The sequence below is a fragment of the Pithys albifrons genome, chromosome 11, assembly GCF_047495875.1.
Source record: "Pithys albifrons albifrons isolate INPA30051 chromosome 11, PitAlb_v1, whole genome shotgun sequence".
NCBI classification, from domain to species: Eukaryota; Metazoa; Chordata; class Aves; order Passeriformes; family Thamnophilidae; genus Pithys; species Pithys albifrons.
The window spans coordinates 17,076,621-17,092,818 of NC_092468.1; the positions used below are offsets into that span (position 1 = coordinate 17,076,621).

At 44.3% G+C, this 16,198-nt stretch overlaps 1 protein-coding gene and 1 long non-coding RNA gene across 3 annotated transcripts in view; one reads left to right on the forward strand and one right to left on the reverse strand.

Moving 5' to 3' along the window:
• The window catches only part of PDE6D (phosphodiesterase 6D), a 34,541-nt gene extending 21,620 nt beyond the window's left edge, over positions 1-12,921 (reverse strand). Inside the window, exon 1 of one of the 2 annotated variants that reach the window (XM_071566707.1) lies at positions 12,755-12,920. In XM_071566707.1, coding sequence (XP_071422808.1) covers positions 12,755-12,804 — 50 coding nt within the window. In that variant the 5' untranslated portion in view covers positions 12,805-12,920. Of the gene's footprint in view, positions 1-12,754 lie in introns of both variants that reach the window. The other variant, XM_071566708.1, reaches the window with a different exon arrangement.
• A 175-nt stretch (positions 12,922-13,096) lies between these two features.
• On the forward strand, positions 13,097-16,065 carry LOC139676805 (uncharacterized). Its single transcript, XR_011698736.1, has 3 exons — positions 13,097-13,380; positions 14,439-14,536; positions 15,906-16,065. It is a non-coding gene; the product is annotated as an uncharacterized lncRNA (long non-coding RNA).
• The last annotated feature ends 133 nt before the right edge of the window (positions 16,066-16,198 follow it).

Sequence of the window (16,198 nt, forward strand, 5' to 3'; positions counted from 1 at the left end):
ATCTTTCCTATCAAGAGCTGTTCACACCCGCCTGTTTTGCATGGACAGGTAAATTGTCCCTAGAGGGAAAGTCCTGACCTTGAGTTTCTATATTTCTGATAAAGTTGGTTTGGTCTCTTGCTTTTCCAGGGAATTGGGAAAGAGCAGAAATAAAACTGTGTTCAAGAGCAGACTTCACCTTGTGCTGCTGAGAACAGAAAGTAGGTCAGGGGAGATTTCAGTGTTACTGTCAAGTGAGGCTTCCACCTATACAGAACAAAGTAAAAAAATCATTATTGAAAAAGACTGTTTGTAAAAACTTTTGGGGAAAATCTGTAGCTCAGTCTTCACACAGACATGTCTCTGTTTCAGAGAGGTCTGTAAAAAAGGAAGAATTCATTTGTGCAAAGGACTTTAGGGACTCATGGATTTTTGTTTGGCCATGGGAACTTGAGGCTGTCTGCTGGCCCTCCAAATCCCCATCAGATCAGTAAGGCCTCCAGTCATTTCACCTGATCGCTCTCACCTCCCAGGAAATGAGCTTGTGAGTTTGATTCTAATTGTTAAAGGGCAGGTGTTCACACACCAAAACCAACAGCAATGGGAGTACTTAGAGATTCCTGTTGGCAGTCTCATGAGAAGGTATGAATGAAAGGATTTCTCTTGCATTCACACACTGATTCTGTCTAAACTCCCCTTAACATAATGTTAATTTTTAAAAAGTACCTTTCTCTGGCAATTGAATTACCCAGGAGTTTGTCAGTGCACAGGAGTCAATTTAGATTAATGCACAGAGTGAATTTAGAGCTGAGCTAACTACCCTTTATTTAACCTTTGCCTGAATGTTCTTATTCTGCATCAAGAGAGTCCAATTCCAAAGCTTTAAAGTGACTTGGAACTGGCCACACTCAGCCAGGGATAAAAGGGATGCATCGTGGGGAAATCAAGTAGAAATAGTTAAACTGGAGTAAATTCTAAGCATATAAACCATGTGATTTTATCAGATTAGAGCTTTTTGCAACAACATAGCCCTCTTCTATGACACTGGGGAAGAAAAGTACAGACAGTGCTTTATCTCAGTGCAGTCCCTTTACACTGTGCAGCTACAGCTGTTCCAAAACTCCCAGCGCTGACCAGCTCCACACTGACCAAGCCAGCTGGCAGAAGGATGGTGTGTGTTCCTGCAGGGGGGATCACAGCTCTGTGTGCTATTCAGGAAAATAGGCCAAACAATTGGATCTCCTTTTTCAGGTGGGCTCATATGCCCTCTCTCACAATAAACAAAGACACAAATGAAAGAAATCCTGAAAAGATCCTCTTTAGTAGCTTTGAAAGCAAATGCCAGTTGCAGCCTTGGGAACAAGTGCTACTGCTGCAGTGTGTCTGTTAATGAGTCTGTAAGGATTTGTGTTTATGACAGGAGTGAAAATGAACCATCACAGCAGAGGAAACACTGACTGAACACAGACCTGCTGCTCTGTGCAGTCTCACAGCTATGCCCAGCACACCTGGAATGTGGCACTGGAGTTGGGAGGGCAGAAACCACGGTTCTACTAAAGGTGGTTCACTCAAAGCACTTGATGCCTTGTTTGAACATCTGCACCTCTAACTGCCCCACAATCTCTCACACAGAGCACACCCCTTGCTGTTTCTACTCAGTTGTTCTATAACGTGGGACACATCTAGAAATCACCACAAGTTCTCTGGGAAAGCAGCTCAGTATCCTTGAAATTAATTAGAGAATCGAAGGGTATTTAATCTCATTGAGATTTCACATAAAACAGCATTTAGCCCTGGCACTCACACTCTACGTCTAATAAACAAAATAAAAATTCAAATCAGCGACAGAAACAGCTTTGACAAGCACTTTCATAAAGTCCACAATGACAAATGCCAATCTCCTATTTGCTGACATGGCACAGCAGAGGAACAAGCCACTGTTTTCCTGGCATTAACTTAAATGGTCCTTGTGGATAGTACTGGCCTGAATTTCCCTGGAGCTACAAATACTTTAGTTTTGTTCGCTGTTTTTTTTAACTTGGGCTGTGTGTGCATGAGAAGTGGGCATGTTTTATCTTTGCAAACTCTACAACCCTTATAGCCAGGGGCTCCTTGACAAACTAAAAGAGTACCCTCAATGCCAGTTATTTTTCCAGGCACAAACTGGCCAAAAAATGATTATGAATCCACTCAGTGCCAAGCTGAGGGAGCCAGTAAGGGTGTGAATACTTAGGCTGGTATCACTGGTCCTCTACACTCAGGGGACAACACTACAGTGAGAATCAGAAGTGGTTATCAAAGGGATAAGAGGAAAAAAAGTTATAGATCTGAGACACTAAAGCAGTTCTGTGTCTGGAGTCCTATGCAGGCAGGACCATGTGCTGCAATACAGATCAAACCATTCTTGGTTTCCATTTAAAACTGACAGGACTAAGATTATTCAAGGAAAACAAGCTCATAGCCTTGTCTCTTCTAAGGAGGGGAGGAAAACTTAGAGCATACAGACCAAGTGGATAATCAAAACAAAATGAAAATACTGTCAGGAGGGAATGATTGGCAGTTGCATGAGGAAAATAATCTTGCAAATGGACCAGAGGCTGCTGAAAGCAGAGGCAGAGAGGAGAATCAAGGGGGATTTATGCAGATTGAGGCAGAACTCTCAAAACAAGGACTCTGTATCAGAATTACTGTGCTTTTTTAGGAACCTACCAGAATATGAGAACTGCTTCAATTTGCAGTGTGGATTAGGGATTTGACAATTTAACCATCCAAACTTCACAGTGTTCAACTTTATGAAAAAAGAGTGAGTTTTTTGGAAAAGCACTACAGCAAAACAAGGGAAGTAGAAGGAGACAATTCAGTTCCAACCTAGTTGAGAATATGTAAAATACTGCTATTTTATTCTGAATGCTGTACTTTAATCAACCTTTACAGATTTACAAATGCAAAATACACTGATGTGAAACTCTGAGCATGTGACTGTGATCACTATGACCTCTCAAAGACAGAGGATCTGTGCCCAAACCAGCATCTCTCTGGATTCAGATGAAAAACATTATTGTGGGGACACAGTAATGAAACCTCTACTACAATGACAAAAAAACAATGACCTCTATTCCTCTGCTCTGCTTCCAAGCACCTCTTACAGCTTTTGCTGTCAATAAAATCTGTAGTCATGTTTATACTGTTTTAAATTTTATTATTTTAACAAGTTTGTAGCTGTTAAATTTTCAGAGCACATTAAATCAGATGTTTATAATTCCAATCAAAACTATTAATGTATTTTTCAGCTGAAGCAATGGAATATCTTATTTCTGCTGGGAAAAAGAACAGCATGTATAAATGCAACTAGCTGTAGTCCACAAGTTGATTATTTCAATATAGGTATTAATAAGAAGAAAATAATAAAAATTTAGTTATTGAAAGGCTAGATTTACACACAGCTGATAGAAATACTATGTTTATAAAATATCATTTGGGTGTTTCAAAGTGTAAACTTTATAAGCATCTACATTAAGGTAAATCCTGATGTGGAGAAGCAATACACAAAAAGCTCAAAAATCCCACAATCAGCATGATCTGCACCCTTTACAGCTGCACCTACATTAAAACATTGCATTTTTTAAAATTTGAATGTGCACCTTCCCAAACATTCCACTGCCTCAGTCACTGCATTTACTACATCAGAACTGGCAACATTAGGACTTGTGCAGGCAACGTTACTAAGCAGGAAAAGAAGGAATTACTGTGTTATGAGTGCAAACAAATGCAAGAGACCACCATGAACTGTGAGAGATTTTCAACTGGCCACTGGCAGGGCTGCATCCAAGTGAGAGAGGACCTCACCCAGGGCAGTGTGGCTGGAGGTCTCACAGGAGCAGAGTCTGTGCCACAGCTGCCTGGCCAAAGCCTCACCTCTGATTTGCATGGATGGGGAGAAGGTGGTCCTGGAAGGATTGCCAGTGGTGAGGGAGCTCTGCTTGTCCTCTGAGAAACAGACTTTGAAGAGGTAAGGTTAGAACTGTTCTTGGGCAACCTTTGCTTTTAAGTAGCACTTTGGTTCAGGTAACTTTAAAACACATCTATAGGTTTGGGGGGGTTTTTTGTTTAAAATTCAAGGAAATTATTCTAGTGGCAGAATCAAAGAGGCTCAAGAACGAGGGAACGAGTTTCTTTTCTATGAAACTCAAGCTTAAGGTCAGTGTGATAGTAGTATAATGCAGTTTCCTTTGAAGGAATTATATGGGGAAGTGCATAAAAAATTCCTTTCTGGAGTTGTAAATGCCACATTTTTATGGCAACAGTGTAACTATAATGATTCCTTGTGGATTAATGAGGGTGCCATAAATGAACAGCCCAAATCAGACTGAGAAACTTACTGGCTTTTCTCTCTTTCAGGAAGAGTATTTAAAAAAATAACATTCATGGGCTCTCCAAGGCTGCCTGGGCCTTTTAGCCAATGATTTCCTATGTCTGGTTCCATCAAGAGCTGCTGGAGAACAGTCTCTAATGGCCCTTGCTGTGTGGTCCCAAACCCTGCTTGTGACTTTGCCTGGTGACTGGGCTAACTTGTCACACCAGCTCAGCCAGTAAACCTGAGAAAGAGGTAAGTGGGGATGGTAACCTGTGCCCTGCACAGCTGCTGGGACAGAAGCTGCATCAATAATGTACTGGCAGTTCTTTCTCAGATGTCCTTTTTGCCCAGAAGCAACATACCACTTCCTGGACTGAGCTTCTTTAAATGTCACAAAGGCTTATAAGGTTCAGTAAAATAACAAACAGAAGGACTTTTCACCTCTTTATTTCAGCTTCTGGGAAAAGAAGTAACTTTCCTAGAGAAACAGTGAAGTCTTATGTTGGACTGTGACTGGCAGGCAAGTATTCCAATGCACTGAAGAGTCGACCTTAAAGACTTAAACTGGAAGTCAAATATCTGAAGTACCTTCAGAAGATCCCGCTGTGTTAAAGGCTTGTAGGTATTTCTTGGTGTCCAATTTCCAGATGGGTTGGTCTATCCCACCACACTCAGGTACATTAATGGGGGCAATGGTTGTTCTAGAAACCTCTCTCTCAGCAAAACTCTTCCCTCAAGAGCAGCTGAGGGTGTTGCAGAACTCCCTTTAAGCAGAGTTTGCCAACACTGAATGAAAATGGGATTTCCCTTAGAGAGGGTTTTTCTTAAAAGCATTTTCCCATACACAGAATTTTTATTTAAAGCAATGCAAATACCCAGTTTTTCCCTTCCACTGCCTCCCAAAATAGAATTTCCTTTGACTTTCAAAACCAAAGTGACTTGATATTAACTCTCTGCTTGCTCAGCAAGCTGACCCTGATCAGCAGATTCTGACCCTTAAAACATCAGATGATTTCTTGGTTCCAGGCACATGTAAACTTCCTTTTGAAAAGGCTTAGTTCTAGTCATCTCAAGAGAGGAAGAAAGAGGCATGCAGGCAATCTGCTTAGGTGGGGTGTACAGTCTGGTGAGGGAAGTGAATGACCCTCCCCATTTTATTGATAAACAGGAAAAGATGGATATAATCAGCTGTCCCAAGGACCAAATGAGCTCCTGACTCCCTGCAGATGAGGGTTATGTACAGGGTAACAGACAGACTGACCCATATAAATACTCCTCTATAAAATTACTAACAATAATGCCCTGCACTCTCAATCTCTCTAATGGAAGATTACTGCTCCTAGTTAGTTATGCACTCCTTTCAACACACAAGTGGATAAATTAAATAACTCTGCTTTTCTGCACTGCTATTCCACAGACTGACAGAAAATAAAAAAATATTTCCCTTTCTCTTTTTATCTAAGCCCACCATTCTCCCAGAAGAATGTTGCCTCATATTCCATCATGAACATAATCAGTTGAAAGGCTCACTCAAGGCTGAACTAATCTGATACTGTTCCCCTAAGTCTCTTCTATACAGAACACTTCTGTCACAGTAAAAACTGTTCAGGAGAAATGTGACAATGGAATCTCAGGTTGATAATCACAACTGAAAATCCTGGCTGTCAACTAGGATTTAGCAATATGCAGTTGAGACCTGGTTCCTATGAGAACCTTCACTGCTGTCAGGGGTCTTCTGGACAGAGCCTTCCAACAGTCCTACTGAGTCTACTTGGATATGAGACTAAATGGCTTTGGAAATCCCACAGGAATGCCCAACAAGTGTATGGGGATATTCCCTCAAACTGCTCTGGGAGTGACGCTCCACAGATGACAAACCTCTTGTTTCTGTGGTGCTCCTGATGCAGTGTCAGGATAAAAAGGCAACACCTGAGAATGGTTTTTACTATTCAGTGCTTGCTACTGTAGTTTATTGTGCATCAGGAATAAACGTATGATGTGTCCTTAGGATGTGAGAGGAACAGATGTGGAAAAGACACACTTCATGTGCTTAAATAACTAAATTTTAAAAACTCTGTCTTACTAATATGCAAAAAACCAAAAGACAAAATTCAGTGTTGCCAAGTGAACCTTAACAGACCAAGCTGTTTTCTGCTTGTTGCCTGTGCCTGGGAACCCAGCACACCTCCTGCTTCTGTACAAACTTTCACTACCAGATGTAAACAAAGCATAGGTTTATCTTTAATGGAGGTTCTGAGCTCAAATTTGAAGCTGCTTTAATTTCTCAACTTAGAGACAGACAAATAGAAGAGACTTATCTTACATAAATTGTGAAATTCAAAGGTAGAAGCCAGAGTACAGCAGCCTATCTTAAAAATTCACTTAAAATTCTGACTCAACATTCTTTCTGGATCAACTTAAATGCAGAGATAAATGTGTAAGAACAAGTCAAACCTGCTGCCATACTAAGGCTGCTTTAGCTAACAGAAAACTTTTTTTTCAGACACACAGGAGACACATCAATGTCTGTATAAAAAACCCAACTATGAACAGTATCTGTTTCATTTGAGGATTTTTGGATACCTCCCCTGCTTGTCTACATCTGTGTAACTTGGCTTTTTTCCTGTGTGTGAGCTGTGAAGATGAAGGGGGTGTGAGGGGTGTGTAAGAAGCTCTATCCATTCCCACTTGATGGATTAAATTACTGTCTTCTGCTCTGTGGAAATTCAAATACTGTAACAACAGCTGAAGCATAAGGCACAATGACGTTCAAGGATGCAAAGAGTAACTGATATCTTAATATGATATAAAGGAAATAAGGGAAAATAATTTTGCTAATGACAACCACATTATTTTAAGTACTTCATTAGGCTGGCACCAAGCAAGCAATTAAAAATACTGAGCCCATAATTCCAGTGAGATGCCGGATGGAAAGGCTTTGGAGAGATGAAAGAATGAATCTCAAAAATAAAATTCCAACTATAAAGTGCTAAAGCAATATTGTTGATTAAAAAGAAAAATCTAAACTCCAGTGTCAACTTACACTTTTAATTTGATGTTAGATGTGTTCTCTGTAGCACCTGGCAACTCCTTTGTGTGCTGTGATGGTGGAGCTCTGGATGCCCCTTCCACTGCCCAGGGCACAGAGCCCCAGTTCCAGCACTACACGTGGGTTGTGTTATATCTGACATTTACCAACTGACTGTGGATCAGTCAGATATCAAGTTAATGCAAATCACAAGCTAAGAGTAGTTAAATATTTATACTTTCTCAAACAAGAGCTAACAAGGGAAGGACATGAAGTTTTTGGTGTTCACTGAGGAACCAGCCAGGCAAAACCAAACCTTGTGAAATTGCTCCTGTTTTGTCTGCAGGTGTGTCTCATGACTCAGGCATAAGAAACATTAAGAGTCTGTGTTTAACATGCCAGAACTACAGATCATTGCACACTGCAGAACTTCTGACAATGCTGGAAACAATTCTGATATGGTAAAGGTACCTTGACCACAGTGACACACACTTCCAACCTGGCTAAAGCTTCTGTGTCAAACTCTGGCCTCTAAACAAACACCTCTCAATGCTGTCAGGATGGGAACTTGTTCTGCATCAGACTAACTGGGAATGTGAACAGGTTTGTAAAGTTTGTAAAGAATTCTGAGTTTCATAGAAAGTAAGATGGCTCTGAAAAACAGAAATGTGAATGGTGAAGCACAAACCTGTGTTTTCCAGACTGTTTTAAAACTGCATTGGCACAAGCCACATCCAAGTTCTGCTTTGGCTCTCTACAGAATACATGGCCTACCTTCCAGGCAGTCTTCTTCCTTCTTTTAGCTGGCCACTGCCTCCTTGTAACCCATGAATGTGGTTGTTCATCTTTCTACTACACTGCAGGAAGTCTAAACAGAGTGAGATCTGAGGAAGTGCATGGCGGAAACCTCAAAACAAAGGGGAATTTTAAGCCAACTAAAGCTGCTACCTTGTTAGTTCTGTGAACACTGCAACAGATAACAATTTCAAGTGAATAAAAAGCTAAAGATCTACCAGCCTACCAATAAAATTGGAAACTCAATTTGATGTGGCTTCCACTTAAGATTTCTCAACTTCAGAATGCTGCACCAAACTATTTCAAAACTTCAGTGACTGTTCTAGAAACTGATGGACAAGACTGTCATTGATTACAGTTCCTGTGTGTCCAGCAGACCAGGTAGACACTGGAAGTCTCTGCAGAGTAATACAAAGCTCAAAAACAATTTTAATGGTTTCTGGTATAACTGTATTTTCACTATAGCTCTATCCATCTTTCTAAGAGGGTAATGCTCTGGTAAAAAGATTTCCTAGACAGAAAAAAATGGTGAGAAATAGACATGAAGAAACTCTGTGAGCTACGACTGTGCTGCACAGGGAACTTTGAGGACTGCAGAAAGTAGGCCAGTCTTTGACATGTGGAGTTTTGCCTACAAATGTTGGAGTGCCTGAGCTACAAGTGTATGTTTATACTGACCACAAGCACCAGTTCCATAACCCTGTAATTGTTCTGACCTACAGTTAATATTGTCTTTTCATGTTCATGTTCACCATAGTGACTTGTTTCAGGACACTTCTGAAGGACAGCAAGATGCTGCACAGCCTTAAATGGAACTTCATGGAAAAGCTTATCTTAAACTAATAAATATTTACAGGGCAAGTAACAGCACAGAAATACAATTCTGATGAGACTCCTCTGTACAGAAGCAAATAAAATAGGTGATATATTGTTTGACTTGTAAGATTTAAAATAGGAAGTGGATGTGCTTACTCGTATGTTGAGAAGCAAGACATGGCACTATAACCATGCTGGGAGAAAACAACTGAGCCCTTTGGGTTTTCTCCTCTTCACTGTTCTGGCTGAAATACCACAGAAAAAAGTGCATGAAGAAGATGAAATGTGGTCCCTGAGAGCTGGATGAGAATATGTTGCAGCAAACCATGACTGGGTATTTCTAATCTACAGCATGGATGCTTTCCAAGTGCTGGCAAACAAATTAAACAGGACAACTGCCTACAGTGTCCTCATTCCAGTGAATCTAAGTGCATAGAAAAAAATTCTGTGCTAGTTCATCTCAGAACAAAGGTACACAGGCAACCCACAAACTGTCAAGGGAGTTGCTGGGGGGAAGCCATAAAAAACCAACAGCCCTGAGCTGGGTTCCCTGTTAGGGAAGGATATCATTGGTGTTACTTTCTTATGATAAAAGATGCTAAATACATACATTTAATAGTACACACTAAAGACAAAATGACAGCCTGAGATTTGAAGAATGTGTTGAAAGGGTAAGTGAGGGTCAAGTGAAATGCTGTTCTGTATCTTGGCAGAGTAACTGTCCCATCTTCTGGAGAAAAAAGGCATAATCTAATTTCATGCATTTGAGATCACACGACCAGATGTGCACAAATACTTGCAGAAATAAGACTTGGCTAATACTTCACAGGGATGGAACTTCAGTTACCAAGTGAACTGATGGTGCTTACAGCCAAACTACAACTGCATTTTCAGAGTGCTAAACCACCTGTAGCTATTCTGTTGGGTGTAGCAACTGCTGTCCAGGTGAGGTCCTTCAGAACAGGCAGCTGATGAACAAACTTACAGGCTCCATTAACCAATAGTGTCTCTGAAGAAGAAAAGACAAGCTGTGTTTCCTGTCTGCTTTCAGCATTTTCCTGCACCATTCCTACTGGACTGTTGGTGTTCAATATTAACTGGAGCCACTAAAATTCTTAGGAAAAGTGTAATTAAGTACAATATCCTCATTTGCAGGCAAGCAACAAATATTTTTCCTTTGGTTTTAATATTTTAAAAGAGCAAAATCCATTAGAAGAGGAGGCAGTCGTTTCTGGCTTGGATTTTGGGACATTAGCCACAGCATGTTTCTGCACTGGTGTCACAGAGGAAAGAAAGCCTATCTTTGCACTGAAATTAGAGGGTGGATTTGGGCTATGATTTCATTTCCACAGCAGCATGTCCCAATCAGTTGAAAAGCTTGTAATTAACCTCTTCTGAGGAACCATAAGTAAACAGAATTGTTTGAGGGAACTCGGATTACTCAATGTGAACTGGACTTCCAGCCAGAGCGCCTGTTCCTGTGTTAAAGTCAGCAGAAGCTGCTTCCCTCAAGGATGCTTCTGCCCCAGCAGCTGATCTTGCCACACAAGGAATCCAACACACACAGCCCCTGAGGGCAACGCTGTGCTTGGTTCTTGTGCTAAAAGGAAGTGCAGTTGGAAGTGCCAAGCTTCCAGGCTGTGCTGAAGTTGGTGGAGTTGAACTACCACGCTCCTGGGAGCAGAGGAAAAAGTTTTCAAGTACTCAAAGTACAAACTTAAGAGATTTTCAGAATATGTTTCTCTCTTTGTTTCTATCAATTAAATGAGCACACACAGCAGTGGGGTGGGTGGAAGGTAAAGCACCTCTGAAATGCCCTGGTCTCTGGAACACACACATGGCTGCTCTCAGACAGGGAAGGGATGTCTGAGCTGAGTCTGGTTACAGGGAGCGTGGCCACAGCTGGGCAGGAGCAGTTTCCTGTGGGGATGGAGTGTTGTCTCCAGGCTGTCTCAGGAATGCCTTCCCAGACACTCTTCTGCATTACTAAAGGCACACACTGATGTTTTTCAACTGATTCAACTTGCTAAAAGTTCCAGCTATGAAACATTTCTCCAAACTTTCCCATTTGTCAGGCTGTGTACCACATGGCTCTATGGCAACTATCAAAGTACTCCAGCATGTTTTGGAGAAACACAGTCAGGGTTTTGCCTAAAACTGTCCTGTCAGGAGTTAAATGATTTTTTTTCAAGGACAAGCAAAGAAGACTAACTTGATACACTTCAAGACAGCCTGCAGAGTATTTCTGATAAAGCTTCTTGTCCATGCTACCACTGCTTGAGATCACAGAAGGTGCTGTCTAAAATCCTTCCTCTCAAAGACCAAAAAGCATTTTCTGCTTAAGCCAACAAACAACAAAAATGGTTATTTAATCCAAAATTGGACACAAAGGCCTTGATGTAAATTCTGCTATCCAGCAAAGACTATGTACAAACACATGCAAAACACACTTGAAAGTTTGCTCCCTAGGCTTAACTTTCCAGGCACTCCCACTTCCACCAACAGCTTAGTCTGGTCTTGTCAGAAGCTTATTCTTCTTCTAATTGCCAGCACAAAAGGTTTTTAATTTCTGTTTTGACAGCTAAAACACTACATCTTCATAAATACAAAGAACTGTCAATAATGCCAGTGCAGAAGCAGAGGAATCAGATGCAGCAGTAACATCTGGGAGAGACTGCAGTGATTCTATAAAAAGACAAGAAAAGCATCTGCTTATAGTTTGATAACAGCTATCTGCCTAAATCCAACCTAGAATATCAGATTCTGCTACAGCTGGCATAGAGATTATGAACATCTCACGGAACAAAAAAGCCCCAGCACCCTGTTTAGAAATAATAGGTTTAGACCAAGAGGATATTCCCTTCATTTCTGTCCTTTTCACTGTAAAAAAGAAAATACAAACCAACCAACTCACAACAATTTTCTTGTGTCTAAAGGTCAAGCAGGCTAGCTTACATTTGCATTCTAAGCTGAGAAGAATTTACCACAGTAAAATAAACCACATGTAAAATAAAGCAACTGTATTTCTCCCATCTGAGTTTGAACACAGGCCTTTAGATTCAGCCTTTCTCTACTGCACTGAAATCCTGGGTTGAAAGCTCCTCTTCCAAGCTCAGATCTGCCTCACTTCATCAGCATTAAATTTGTATCCAGATAACACAGACATGAAATGAAAACGCTTTTTGAAAGCTGCAACATGAAAAGTTTTATAACGAGCTGCACAGAAAGGCATCAACACCTAGAATATGTCAGCGTTAGCAATAAAAGACACTGCACGACCAACACATGTGCCAGTACCTCGCGGTATGACAAGGAACAAGGTGTTCAGGTGCTCCTGGACCTGACGACCAGGTATTTCCTTTGCCGGCAGAGGTGCTTAAGAGGGCAGGGATCAGATCCTCCTGGCGAAGAGCTACTTCACCTGCCGGCAGTAAAGCTGTTCTGCCTGCAGGCGGGGGGCTCCCGCTGCTCGGGGCCGCCGCCCCCGGCCCAGTCCCTCTCATGGCCGGTGGGCGCCGCCGCTGGGACCCCCCACCCCGCCGCTTCCCAGGGCAGGGACGGGACCCCGGCCCGGTCCCTCGGAGGCTCCGTCCCCGCTCACCAGCCGGCCCAGGGGCGGTCTCAGCCCCGCGGGACCCCCCACCCGCCGCCGCCGAGTGCCGACACCATTGAAAACCGCGTTTCCATGGCAACTGCCCCTCCCGTCCCGGGGCCCTCGCCACAGCGGGACAGCGGTCCCCGCGCCCCCCGCCCCTCCTCACGGCCCCCCGCCCGGAGGATACAGCTTGAAGCCGCGGAGGATCTCCTTGGCCCGCTCGTCCGTGGCCGACATGGTCCTGCCGCGCCGCGGGCGGGCGGACGGGGCTGGGCCGAGCCTGGCGGGAGCGGCGCTGACAGCGGCGCCCCAGGACCCCTCGCCCCTCCCTGCCGCGCACCCGCCACTGCCCGGCGCAGCCAACCCCAGCGGCCGCCGCCGCCGCCACGGCCAATCACCCGCGGCCGTCCCCTCTCGCCCCGCCTTGAGGCGCTGAGTGACAGCGCGGCTGGCCAATCAGGCAGCGCTCCCTCATTGAGGGTGGGTGCGCAGCGGTCGCTGGGACGCCGTGGCCGGGCCTGGCGGTGCCGCCGCCGTAGGACGGGCCGGGCCGGGCCGGGGAGCGGGTGGTCGGTTCCCGCGCCCGGGAGGCCTCGGCCGGGCGAGAAGCTGCGACCGGCCTGGTCACTGCCCGCCTGGCGGCGGCCGAACGTCCCCCGAGGCGCTGGAGCGCGGCTGGCGCTTGTGCTCCGGCTCGGCGGAGCTCCAGCCTTGAGTTCGGGGAGTGCCCGGCACTCGGTGCTGCACCCAGGGCGGCTGCTGCTGGGGACATTCCAAACCCGCCTGAACGAGCTCCTGTGTCACCTGCTTCAGGTGCCCTTGCCTTGGCAGGGGGTTGTCCTGCGTTATCTCCCAGCCCTGAGAGTTCTGTGATTCTGCATGTCCCGAGGCCGGAGCCAACAGGACCAGCATTGTGGAGAAGGTTCAAAATAAATAGTGTGCCTCCCCTCGAACAGAGGCAGCCTTCACTGTGCTGCTGCAGAAGTTTGAATCACGGAGTGGTTTGGGTTGGAAGGGGCTAAAAGACCATCCAGTTCCAGCTCCCTGCCATGGGCAGGGAAACCTTCCACTAGCACAGGTTGCTCAGAGCCTCATCCAGCCTGGCCTTCAACACTTCCAGGGGTGGGGCATCAACAGCTTCTCTGGGCAAGTTGCGTCAGTGCTTCACCACTCTCATAGTAAAAATTTTTTCTTTAATCTAAACCTGCCCTCAGTTTGAAGCCATTCCCTTCGTCCTGTCATTGCATGTCCATGTTAAAGGTCCCTCTCCTGCTTTCTTGTAGGACCCCTTCAATAAGATCACCCTGGAGCTTTCTCCAGGCTGAGCAATCCCAATTCTCTCACCCTTTCCTCACAGGAGAGGTGCTCCAGCCCACTAACCATCTTTATGGCCTTTATGTTTGTGTAGCAGAGTCAGTTGTGAGGGAAAGTATCAGGTTTTTTAGTACATCTCAGGAGCCAGGCTATTCTTTAATATGAACAAATTAACCCCTCTGTTAATAATCTGAGTGCAACTGGTACAAAGCAGTAAGTCATGATAAAGGCAGCAGTTGTAATTCAGGCTCAGAGCTAGTGAACAATCAGGTGCCAACAATACACTCACTTATGGCTTCACTTGCCTCCAAATCAGCCACTGTACCAAGCTGGACAACATGAACATTAATAAAGGCTGCATTTAATGTATAAGTACAAGGCCACTGCCAGTATCACCAATAAGAGAACTTAATAAAAGTGGGCAGCATTTATTTCCATGATGTCTGTGATTCGTGCTCAGTTCCACACCACTGGTTGAAAGTGTATGAAGGGATCATTTTGAGTCTGGGCTGAGTGCCAGGGGTGCACTATGCTAATACATATCTATCTTGTGTTAGGAATCTTTCCTGGCTTCTCCCTAAGCTGTGGAATTGTGTGCTGCCTAAGGAGAAGAGACTAAAGGCCACTGAGAAGAAAAGACAGACAAGGAGGAAAGGTAAGAAAAAGCAGACCTGAAGAAGGCAATAAAAATGGTTGTGTGAGGAGGAAGGGCCTGCCAGGTGAGAATAGGACATGCTGGTTTAACCAAGGCATAGGGAACTCAATCCTGATGCTGTTCAGGCTCCTCAGAGATGAAGGTGCCAGAGACCAAATGGGTTTTGTGGTGAGGAGCTCTTGAAGTGTTTAACGGCTTCTCTAGCACAGGGGTAGGAAAGTTTCTGGAATTTTGAGCTGGAATCTGTGATTTCTGGCCAAATCTTAGGATTCCCAAGTTCACCTTGCTGTGTAGGAAAGCACAGACCTCTCATTTTTGAACTTCTGAACATCACAGAAGAACTCATGGCTGAAGTGTGAAGCTCTTGTGACTGCTCTGGGCAGGAGCAGCAATGGAACATGTAAGCACAACTCAGAGTGACAGAAACCCTGGGATCTCCTCTCAGAATCCTTGGGCTTCATTAAAACTAACAGCACCTGTCAACAATCTATTTGCAAGAACGGTGCTGCAAGTCTCACTATCCCTTGGTGCCACTTTGAACCAAAAACTTCACCTTTGCTTTCACATCTCTGGCAGGTGTGGCAGTTTCTGAGCTGCTCTTGCAGGTGAGAAGACACCTGCAGTCTGCTCTCTGCTTTCCCAGCAGAACCAGATCCTAATCCCGGTGGCTTAATTTAGTCTAGTGTATGAATTCTGAATATAATGTGGCTTATTGGTAGGGTTCTCTGTTGTCCTAATGTACCTCCTTTCACAAGAGTTTTTTATTTAAACCACTTCATTTATGACAGATAGGGAAAAATAAAAGAAACCCAAAAGTACTTTCCCTGCCAGCCCTCCCCTTGGTGAGGCCAGGGGGTCTCACAGTCTGGGAGGCCACAACCCCACTGCTTGGGGACATTACTCTGGATTTATGGGTTCTTACCCAGGCAGTGCAAGAGGATAGGGTGAATTATCTGCTGCCTAAAAGAGACCTGCACTGCAGAATCACAAGGGGAAGAGATGGGGTGAGTCAAGAGATAATGCCAACATTAAAAGATAAAATGGATTAACATCTCCCTGCGTGCTGAAAGCTGCGTGGGTAGAGCAAGAGGTTGCCATAGCTGTTTAAAAGGGAATGAGACAGCTGGACAGCCACATATTTTGCCTTTAAAAAAAAACCAACAAACCACCCCAAAAGCTGAGCTTAGCTGATGCTGTCCTCCAAAGTGCACGTGGGCCAGCCAGGCTGGCTGTCAGCCATCAGGAGGTGCCAGGACAGGCTCTCCTGGCTGACCTACATGGGGCTAACAGCTGATTTTTACCCACAGGCTCTAGCAAGAGGTTGCAATGGAAAACAGCTCACAATCATATGTTTCCATTTCTATTTTAGCCTGGGATCTGAGCTTTAACGAGGCTTGAGACAAAGGAGGCCACACAGAGCTTGTCCAAGGCAACTGTTCAGCAAGTCTGCAGGGCCACACAGACTGTGGGGAAGGACCTGGTTAGGATGTGATTAAAGAGGTAATTCTCCCTCCCTGTGCAGATGAGAGCTAAGTGTGGCTTAAGTAAATTACTGAATGGCTTGTTATAGCCCTGGCTGAGTTCCCTTGCTGCGCAGGGCCTGTTTTTTTACATCCAATTTGCTTTGAAGACCAGAGCGTCACAACAGCATTCCAACACCTG